Consider the following 11,588-nt stretch of genomic DNA (forward strand, 5'->3'; position numbering starts at 1 on the left):
GTATTGACGCTGACGAAAAATTTTTTTCTTCAAAATTTCGAAAAATGCTTCGAATAAAAGTTGTTTTCCTTCTAATTTCGATATTTAACGAGTTACGTATGATTATTTGGCATTTTATTGATGTTGACAAAATCCGACCATCTCAGCGTCGAAACGGCGAACTTTTGGAAAAAAATTTCGTTTTTTGTCAATAACTCCCAAACGGATGGACTTAGGGGAAACTTGTATAGTACCATTTTGTAGAGGACAACGAGATCTACAACCTCAGTCTAAAAAAATGCCCTAGCGTCAATAGTTAGCGAGTAATTTGCAAAAAACTGTTTTTTCGTTTTTCGTCAATAACTTGTTAAATATTAATGCTAGCAAACAACTTTTATACAGAAATTGTAGATCTCGTCGTCCTCTACAAAATGGTCATATACAATTTCCCCCTAAGCCCATTCGTTTGGGAGTTATTGGCAAAAAACGATAATTTTGAAAAAGTCGAAAAATTTTTGTTGTTGTTTATTATTAGCATTGTTCTTCCGACGTCTGATTTCTTTTTAAAAAATGCGTTTCTAAAGTGCATAAACTTTTGTATATATAATGACTGTATAGCCAATACATCCTTAAAAAAATTGACCTGTTTGAATGACTTTCGAGTATAAACTTTTAAGTTTATAGAAGCAGGACTTTGGGAAAAATATGTATATCACATTTTAATGTGACAACATTTCCGACATGATAACAACAAATTATAATATCTGTTCTGAGGGGCAGAATGAATGCAGGAACAACAGCGACAAGAGCCGAATGCGCATAGAATTCGTTTACGCGAACCAGCTGACACTAATGATGCTGCGTTTACGGAATGCCGAGATATGTACGCGTGTTTTATGCAGCCTCGCTTAAACCGTATAATCGTCATTATTGTCGCCGTCATCATCATTAACGCGATGTCTATTTAATTTCGCGAATTTCTATTTCGACTGAATAGACGTTGAACGGGCCAACGTGTACAAGAATATATACGAACGCTCTGCGTGTCGCGCGGCACTTTGCTGATTACACAGTTCGATGCTCGCGTAAACGTCAAAATAAAATCCAACATCATCGATTCTGCACCGATGATTCCATAAAACGCGGAAATTCTATCATACAGAGTTCCACTGCCATAAAAGTGTTGCACTTCAACTGATTTCACAGTTCTATAATCTTCCATTATATCGTAACGAATTGAAACATGTTTGTCTGATTTGGAAATTGCTATTATAAAAGTAATAATAGTATTATTATCTATACAAAAATCGTAATAATAATTTCACGTTGAATTAGTGTAATATACATATCTTGTATAAAATGATGAAAGGATATTTGAACGAAACGATTGAAACAAGCACGCGAAGCTATATTCGTTCTGCGTAATAGAGAGCAATTGAAGGAAGAAGGAAGAAGCAAGAAGCGAGGAAACACGGGTAATTTCGAACGGTTAGTTCGCGAGACGAAAGTTCCCAGGCAACAAGAGTTATAATTGCAAATAATGAAATATTTCGTCGCCACGATGAGGTGAAGCACGGCGCGGCGTGCGCTGAATCCTCGCTGAACTTATTCCCACCACCATTCAAACTTTCGCGACTCCAAATTACCAAAACAACCGCGTTCGTTTCGAATCTAATTCGAGGGTGACAAGTCGTTTGACATAAAGTAAGACCGAAGACGCTGCACTATAGTGCATCGATAAAACCTTTCTTCGTACTTTTCCACTCCAATTATCCACTAGGTGCATCAAACGATTAGATGGAAAAAGGAAACCTTGTTCGTTTCTGTGGGACTGATAAGAAGACTGTTTCAATAACCAGCAAAAGGAATTACAAAAATTTCGGATATTAGTTGTGTCGGCGCAGGTCGATTGGTAATCGTGTGCGAGGAATCAGATGAAACGAGGTAGAGGGAGACGAGGAGAAGGGAGAGAGTGAGACAGAACTGGAGGGATGGTGCAAAGCGGAAGTACACAGGCTCGTCGACTGTTCCTTTGAGATCGTGCCAAAGAATGTTCCATATGAAAATAAAGCAAATAAGTCGCGTGTTTCAGACGTTCGCGTAATAGGAAACGGAATAGGATGTCGATAGATCGAGTTGTTCTTAGTTGTTCCACCCTTCATCCGTTCCCGGAACGTTTCACCCTTCGGTCTCTCGACGCTCGCCATCCCTTTCGTTCTCTCCGTTTGCCTTAAACGAAACGGTTCGCGTGTTATCGGCCTTTTTCCCTTCCTCCTTCTTAAGTCGCGTACAGTTTTGGGTCGCGAAAAAGTTGCGTTCGGCAAAGAAAAAAAATGAAACGGGAGTCATGGGCCTCTCTGACGTGCACACGTCTTACTCGACTCGGCTGTCGAAGGAAAAGCCAGGTGCGCGCTCCTTTTCCGGAAAGAAATATCCAATCTTCCCCTGTCGGTCGAAGGCGCACCGCAAAAACGGCCGAAGAATGAAACGAGTCGTAGTCGCGCGTTGATGTATGCCGTCAGCCTCTAACGGAATCGTCTTCGGTCGGTTCCATCGGATCTGGCGTAGTGTTGGTTCTAGCGTAGAACTGCTTCCGTTGTGAAGTGTGAAAAATATGTATCGGACTTTTTCAACATTCCATTTGTAAATTGATGTGATTCTAGATTTTAATAGTTTCGCTTAACCGAGATATAGTTCGTAAGCTTGAGCAATTAGATATTTGTGTGATGATCTTCCTAAACTCGTAAATAGACGATATAGAAGAACTACAAAACTTCCGTTCCACATTCCTATCAATTCATGTGTAACGTCCTGACACTCTCGCGTCTAATTTTAAGGTATGGGTCTGTTAGCTAGGTAGTTGTACTGATGTCGTGAGTCCACTAGCAGACTTAGGGACGGTACGGCCTATCGATTCTTGTCTCTGTAATCTTTCCCATGTCATATGCTCGGGCGTCCATCCGAAATGGTAACATTTCTTTAAAAATAGGTTTGCCAAATAATTTTCATCTCTGACGGCGGATTGTATTTTCTTTTCACATCCAAAGTATATTTGATAAATCACTTCCTTTTTAAGAATACGTTATTCATTTCTTTTCACATTAATCCAGTCGGAATCATTAATCCTGCATATTCTCTTCGCGAAAGACGGCAGCCTGGTGCACTATTTTCTCGGCGGTGGTTGCAGCAGGATTGTGGCTTGGCCGAGGTCGCAATAAAATTGCATGCCTCTTTTCTAACATAAGGGAAGATCGCTCATGTGTCACTTCGCGGACGTGTTCCTTGATACCAGGCAGATGCTTTTCGGTAGGATTTACAGGGCAACAGTACGTGAAGTGCGAGAATACCGTTGGGTACCAAGCCGGAAAAGGCTTTTGCCCGGATACGGGTTCACTGCGGAGTCTGACACGGCCCGTGGTAGGGGGCAAACAGGCAACGATAAAACCAGCGTCAGAAGCCGTACTGGGCGGGATGTTTTTAAAACTTACTCCTCCACTCGCCGGCACACCCACACCATTAAGAATCAGCTTCCGAATCTTCTTTCCTCTTCGTTCCTTCCTCTTTTTCCTATCCTCCATTTTCTCTCACCCGCCGCTTTTTTCTTTCCTCCCAGCAGCCCTCTCCGACCGGTCCTCCTCCGCGAAAGGCTACCGAAAGTCTGAGCACTACGTCTTTCGGCCTCACTCTGACAAGAATACACGTTACGCTCGAACAAGTAGCTCCTCTCCTTCCCTCCGAACTGCCGCGCCCATTGCCACCCTCCGCCGTTTCTTTTTCTCCGCTTTGGTGGGTTGCTTTCAGTGCAACGTTCAAGGTACACTGTTCCAGACAAGCACCCGCCCCCTGTCTTCGGGATTTCGGTTCTCGGTACGGATTTAAATATCTGAGAATGGAAAACGGCCTTTTCCATCGCTTCCAGACAAGCCTCCCTCTGCTGTACACTCTGCTTGCTCGCGTGGTCTCGAGAATCTACCGTCGGTCTCGATTTCTCTCGTTTTCCTTGAACGCGTCCAGGAGCGTTTCAATCTCCCATCGGACCCAGCCTGGGAAACCTTCACGGTCTTACCGTTAAAAGCCCGTGCTCCTTGGCGTACGCCTCTCCTCTCCTCTTTTCCGACCGATTTATTTTTCGTTTCGCGGTCCCCTCATTTCCGGTGGAACACCTCGCATCCCGGTTTGCTTGGGAACTCCCCCGTGTGTACACGACGCGGCGGAGTGCAAAGTGCAGAATTCGAAAACGTTCAGAGCTTTGCCAAAGGTAAAGGACATAATTGGTTGTCGACACGATCTTAAAAAATTTTCGCTCAACCATAATAAGTAGACTGAGAATTTTTTATTCCAAATAAAACATTTACAATTTCAATTTAACAACCGCAATCTAGATTTTCTTCTATCCTTTAAAAACAATACTTAAAAGTAATACAAGAATTATTTAGCCCCTAAATTTGGAATATTATCATAACGTATGTAAAATACAATTATACGAAGCATATATGCGCGTATTTTATGAAAACGGCAAATGAAAATGTGCGTGGCTCTTACATAGGGATATAACACATGTCCTTGAATTTTCGAGGTATGACATAGTTATGTATAAACAACGAGCGGTGGTGTTTTAAATATTAGACAATCAGAAATTTATAATTTCGCACGTCGCTGGTTTGTAACCGCAGCCGAAAAAGAACGACGTATGAAAAACGAGGTGACGGGAAACAATTTTCAACGTTAACATCGTTGACACGAAGCGAAAAAAGGGAAACACCATAGGTTAATTAAGCAAGATTTCCATGAATGCGTATTTATTCCACGCAAAATATGCCATGTCAATATTAAATTTAAATATTAAATTTGCGAGCAAACATGAAACATGTATGGGATCGTTTATGATTCGAAAAAAGCATCGTCACTTGTAATTTCACCGCTGCCTATGCGGTGACTCTCCCACAGGAAGGATCCGTCGGTTAAATATAATTTGTCCTGTTAACTTTGCAGGTCCACGTGCGTCTAGCCGTATCATTATCCGCGAAAAAACATACTTTAATTACGAGAGAGCTAATTCGAGTCTGCGCGCGTGACTCGCGCATCATTGTTTCCCTTTACAGTTGAGGCGTAAATAATAATTACTGTAATAGGAACAAAGCGCGCGTGAAAGTAGACTCACGTTGCTTCAGGATTATTTCATCGAATTTGTAGCTGTTTACTTTATTCAATTAAATCCAATGTTACGATACGGAAAAAGCAGCATCTAAATAAAAACTAAAATTTTTATGAAACGGAGTTCAGTAGCTAAAATAGTTAATGTAGCATTGCAAAAGTTTGTTTTATAAAATGAGATCATAAATTATATTTAGAGAAGACAATGCATAATCAATTTTGTAAGAGTAATCTTGACGGTTTTTAATTAGTATACATATTTCCATTGTCTGAAAACCTGTAATAATTTTTACATCATGCATCCACTTTATCTTATGAAATAAGTATTTTTATAAAAATTTGTTAATTAAATTTGTTAATTAATGTTAATTTAACGATCATAAAATGTAAAACAGATATTGTACATGGAATGGTAATTAACTGATTTGATTAATAATTTTTATTTGATTTGTACAAACTGACGTTAATTATAATTTTATCATTCGAGTTTAATCAACATTGAAAATTTCACTTTATTTACACCCTACACATATTAATTCATGTACATGTTTGCACATGTCTATGAATTCCAGAGTAAATCTGAGTAATTCTACCACAGGTAATTAAAAAAGATTCATAGGTGTATCATACATTTTCTATAATACATAGGAATAAGGTTAAAACCTAAAGTATTACGTAATTCATCATGTATCTTCCTGCTAACAACACGGTAAGAAATATTACAAACCTCAGAAGTCTATCTCACATAATTTATAAATAGTCGCCAATTAAATGCTTCTATCATAAACTCGCAAGACTGAATCATTTCTATGGAATGTCGAATCTGGTACGAGAGGAGCGCTTCCATCCGAACTCTATCATCCCAGTCGCAAATTATTAACAAACAATCGCGAACCAGTAGAGGGAAAATTTGTCGAAGAAAGTAATTCGTAATTACCATTCAGCTCGGTCAAACAAGACCCTGATTCTATTCAAAATCAACCGACGCCACTTTTCTCCTTGATCGAATCTCGTTAGCGATCCCATTAAGGAACGGCGCGAAGCGTCGCGTTGCGGCGCCTCTCGATTCTCGACCGATCGCTAGAGCGCGGCCGTTTCCCGAATTATATACACAATCATTAATGAGATTGAGGACAGGACGATCATAGCACAGAGAAGTCCCTCGTCGCGTCGATGCAGCAATAATACCAATCTCGGTCTGAAACTCATCTGTCGGCAGGATGGGGATCGTTGGAGGGCGGGGATGATACCCATTTTTTAGCCGAGCGTCTTTAATTAAGATCTTCCATCGAAATTTCCCCGGCGTATTCGGTTTCTGGGGCTCTACGAAAGCAGCCGCAATTCTCGATAAACCGTGCTGAAAGGAAACTCATTAAAACCAATCCAGAGGCGATCGAATTGATCGTTTTGCACCGCGTGCGCGCGCGGTTTCGAGGAAGCCCGCGGATGAACTGGGGCTGAGAGTAAGAGGCTGCCAAGAGGGAGGGACAGAAAAAAGGAACAGGGTCGAAAGGAACGGTGGGCGGAATAGAGAAGGGAAATGTCTTCGAATTGAAATTTCCCTCCGCCCCGCAAAGATTCAGTTCGAGCGAAGCGATGTAAATACGGATTATAAAATTGACCCACCATTACCAAAACAATGTTTTAAAATCGGGCGTAAGAGGTGGATCTAATTAAAAAGTTTCAACGAGAAGCGAGACGGTTCTCCTTCGCGATTCGCAGTTCCTAAGATGATGAAATTGGGGAAATAGAATCTTGTCTCCTTCACGACGTCTGAAATCGTCTCTGAGTGTCAATAAGAATTGGGCAAACGAAATGGGTAAGGAAACGGAAGAAAATTAACGTCACGTAAAAGCGAGAAACTACCGGGTAACGAAATCGGGTAGAAAACGGGAAAAGTTGGACTGAAGAAATAGGAATGAACGGAGAGAGAAGGGACAAAATCGCGTGGCACATGGTAGACATAGAAAGTGAATGCAGCTGGCAAGACGCGAGGGGTAGATAATTAGACAAGAAACACAGACCTGTTCATCTTTCTCTTTCTCTTTTCATAGCAGGAGAGAGTTTCTCCGAGCCTGTGCCATCTGACATTTTCTCCGCTCGAGCCCGTATCCTCCTTAATTAAATATCAACGCCGGCTTACACCCGTTCCTCGATCCTTACCATGGTTTGATTCCTTACGCACCTCGTTTGCCCGCAATTCTTCTCCATTTTGAAAATACTATTGTGAAAGCTCTTCTTGTTCGCCAGATACAGAAAAAATTTCGAACCGTATAATTAGTACAGAGAGATCAGGGTTTGCCTCTAACAGTGAAGTTCGCGAGAAGACCGAAAGGCGAGACGGTAAGAATTAAAGGGATTTGTAAAATACCTCCGACTGTCCGGTAATCTTGAAGCAAGACATTCGAAATTACCGAGTTTAACTGGGATAATGAAGAGGGAAGATAAAGGGCAAATCTCTTTACAAAAGTGAACATTCATTCTTTCGTTAAATTTCTTCCATCGACTACGTAACACTCGACAAATTCAGCAAGCACGAATCTCTCTGCAAACGCGTGTACACACGCAACGAGGGTACGGTAATACCTACAATGTTTGTTACGGAGTACACACGAGTACCTATCTATACGGCATACAATTACGTACGACGAGAGAGGGTTGTCGAGAGCACGCTTGCGAAGGTCACACGAGCCAGAGAGAATCACCCCCTCAACTAATGCGCGGGACTGATGCGACCGTGGGACAAGGAAGGGTTATAATCGTTTTAAACGATCGCGCCAGGTCTGATTAAGGATCGTCGATCCTCTTAGCGGTGCCAGCGATGGTGCTATCCGCACCCGCGGGCTTACGCTGTTTAAGCGACGTTAAATACCACGACCAACTAGCATAGCTTGTTTTATCACTGTGTATTTAGAGTAAAGGGCAGGTGTCTTCGGCTTAGGAATTTTATTTTATCGGATATTCAGGTTGCTTTAATTAATCAAATGGAGGATATAGAACGTGAAGTATTCTTCTTAAGTAAAAGTACTGTATTTCCTTTAATTTAAGATTGTCGCACTCCGCGCGGTCTTTGTGTAGCTCTCATCATAGAGAATGACTAATAAGGTCATTAAAAAGAGATAGATAGACAGTCGAACACGTGTTAGTGGAAAAGAGCAGGACAAAAATTAATTATAGACAAAATAAAGAGATGACAATAATAAACTTTAATTGTCGTTTTTTGTTTGCAGGTAAGATTGTAAATAATGTAAATAACTGTATATATGATGAATTTTTGTTTGCAGAAAAACAAATTTTAGTTTATTGTAAATCCACTAAAAGATGTATTATATCTTATATACATATTGATAATAGATTTCCTGACGTATGTATATACACAACTTACATTATAATATGAATTATTATCAAATTACTAATCGAATTCTTGTGTATTATAAAAAAAGCTAAATGACTCATGATTTTATTGATTCAGTACTTATTAATGTTTTCCGAGTGATATTATTTCCCTGGAAATTATTTTTAAACGTATTATTGAGCATGGTCAATCCAGATTTAAATCTATCACGCTTGTCTTTCACAAAATTATTTCCTCCATTCGGATACAAAATGAAACTGTTATTCAGTGTAACAAAACTATCATTATTATTTATTATCTTATAAGGATATTCACTATTGTTCGAAGTACTACGTAGTTTGCTCCAGTTTATAGTATAAGGCCATCGTTTTTGAAACGAAGATTCATTGTGACTTCCCTTGTTGCGTACAGGATAAAAACCAGCTTGCCTCCATCCTGGAAAACCACCCCTCGTTTCCTGTAGCTGATGCTCTTCGGCTTGTTGACTCGCTTTCCCTAAGCATAAAAAAGACAATTCCCATAATGCAATTTAATCTTCTTCATAAAGGAATTCGAATAATCCTTTCTACGAAACTCTATCCCCACTAATTATCAAAATCAGTAAATTTTTAATTACCCATCGAAGTCAAAGGCTCCAGGAATGTTTCGATAGACCGTCTATTGCTGTTTAAAGAATCGAATATCCTACGAAGTATGCGTTGATAGGCGGTTTTATTCTGCCCGGCCGAACTCAACGCATTCGATATGAGGGAGTTCATTAAGCTCGAGTTGATCGGCGTGTCGGCAGGTACCACGTGCACCAAATGCTTCTGTCCCGTTTGATCAGTCCCAAGGATCAACTTTGGTATCAAGTGTTTTACTCTCCCGTTCTCCCTTGATCTAACTGCATCCGTTGACGTTGAATTCTGCTTCTCGGATTTCACTTGAGGTTGTCGAACCGGGACATTCTTCGTCTCGTTTCCCTGTTCCTCTTTTTCAGACATCACAGTCGTACTTGCAATATCTTCTTTATCAGCCTTCGTACGTCCCTTAAAGTCCAACTTGTCCATTGTTTGTTTGTCGGGTAACGAATCCTTGTCCGTGTACGTCCAAAAATTGCTAGATTTCTTCTGCGGTCCAGGCAAATCGTCCTCGACCGCGACGTAAGCGGTTCTATCATTACGATAACTATCACTCAAGTACTCATCCTGTTCTCCTTGCGAGGTCACGTAGATGTACGATTGTGGCCACAATGTCCTCATGTGGTAGCTACCGTCTATTTGTGGCACGATCGTCAATTGAAGATCATGTCTATTCGATCCGTAGGACGAGACTCTTTTGATCCTCCTTAGCACCCACTTGACCACCGGGTGTGTCTGTTCGAGACACGCATCGCAATCTTTGCACCCCTGTTGACAAAACAACCAACGATCGTTCGGCTGGTAATAAACGTCGCCCCGCGACAGCACGACGCTGCTGGCGTCTTTGGCGACTACCGGAACCGGGCCCGCGTAGAACGGCGCCTCCAACAGACTTTTATAGAGTCGATTGTTGCCTGGTGGAGGCGGCGATATTGTTTTGAACACGAACTCCCGCAAAATGTGCTCCCAATACGATGGAACGTTGAACGATTGGTTTGATACCGAGGTGTAATGCCTCTGAAGTTGGTCTGGCAGCTGAGCAAGGTTTTTCTTCGACAGCGAATCGATGCCCGTGGAAATCAATGTAAACTGCGGTAATCGAATCGAAAATTGTTTTACTTGTATGAATGAAGAAGTTTCGTGAGAATTATAGAAATTTTAAGATAGGATCACACCCAGCGTCAAATTGACAGATCTTTGAATGTATGTCCGTTTTTAATGAAAAAGAAAAGGATGTATCAAGGTCCGTCAAAATAACGCCGGAAGAATTAGAGCTTGATATTGCAAATCCGATTTAAATATGATGAATAATAAAATTAATAAAGGGTTAGAAAATGCAAGAAGGATCTAAGCCCTAAGGAATATTTTAGTTCACTAGAATACGTCATATGATGAAACACTAAATACCATACATATTTTAACCCTTTCGCTACGGCAGTCCGTTCCGCGGGATCACTTTATATTTTTTTTTTTAGATACTTTATATTATAATCCTTGTTTTCTATTATAGTTTTGTGCCTTACAAATACTTGTATTGTATTGTTGTATTGTATTGTATTGTTTATTTACCATCCAATAGAAAAAAATTGAAGATTCTTATTTCGTATGTAAAATATGCAGGATTTAGTTCAGTACGAGCTATTAGATTCAAAAGATATTCGGACGCCGATTATAGTCGGCACCCGTACACACTGTACCGACTATAGTCGGTGTCCGTAGCGAAAGGGTTAATAGTAAGTAATAGCGAAGTGTACTAGTTGGAAATATTACGAAGGAAAAATATCAGTTGATTTAATTTTATTAATTTGACTTACCGTCACTATCAAAATGACATTCCAGTTTATCAAATGCATGCTTTCGTTTTTTAATAGCAGCGACGTTGGCAAACGGATGGGTCTTCTGGACAAAAGTTAATGAGAATTCATGATGTACGTAGGTCGGTGTAACGTAGCCAGCACGGCAGGTGGACGACTGAATCATGCAAGAATCATAGCCAGAAACTCCAGTCCGGTGTCGAACACATGTTCGACGTGTTCTACCACAGATATCGGAATATCATTTAAGAAAGCTGACATTCACAACGATGAAACATTCGATACAGATTAAACAATGTAATCCAAGCACTCTGGTCAGCTCAAGTTCATCATGAGATATTCGAGAACTGAATCTATGCAATACTATTTAACAAATAGTAAAATAGCTATATAGTCTGAAAAGGCGATTATTTCAATACAAGATACAGGCTGTTCCATAGAACGTTACTAATAGCCAGAATGTCTCCCTCCCCTTTTTGATGGCACGTAGTATCCTCTGGGCAATTATTGTTTATGAGCTTCAGTAATTTTATTTTAGCCATGGCAGAAGTCAATATATTCTCGTAAAAATGAATAGCTTGACGACAGATAAGAATAATAATTTAAGTTTTATAGAGGAAGAATTTATAGTAGAATATTGAAAAATGATGTTCTCGAAAATGTCTG

General features: G+C 40.3%; 1 protein-coding gene across 2 annotated transcripts in view; it reads right to left on the reverse strand.

Annotated features, from left to right (window-relative positions):
• Window positions 1-8,506: 8,506 nt before the first annotated feature.
• Window positions 8,507-11,588, reverse strand: part of LOC108631143 (uncharacterized) — a 5,961-nt gene continuing 2,879 nt past the window's right edge. The window contains exons 2-4 of one of the 2 annotated variants that reach the window (XM_018034880.2): window positions 10,923-11,079; window positions 9,105-10,197; window positions 8,507-8,983 (exon numbers count right to left, since the gene is read on the reverse strand). In XM_018034880.2, coding sequence (XP_017890369.1) covers window positions 8,586-8,983; window positions 9,105-10,197; window positions 10,923-10,961 — 1,530 coding nt within the window. In that variant the 5' untranslated portion in view covers window positions 10,962-11,079 and the 3' untranslated portion in view covers window positions 8,507-8,585. Of the gene's footprint in view, window positions 8,984-9,104; window positions 10,198-10,922; window positions 11,144-11,588 lie in introns of both variants that reach the window. The other variant, XM_026818915.1, reaches the window with a different exon arrangement.

The sequence above is a fragment of the Ceratina calcarata genome, unplaced genomic scaffold (assembly GCF_001652005.2).
Source record: "Ceratina calcarata isolate Rehan_Ccalc_2016 unplaced genomic scaffold, ASM165200v1 scaffold145.2, whole genome shotgun sequence".
Taxonomy (NCBI): domain Eukaryota; kingdom Metazoa; phylum Arthropoda; class Insecta; order Hymenoptera; family Apidae; genus Ceratina; species Ceratina calcarata.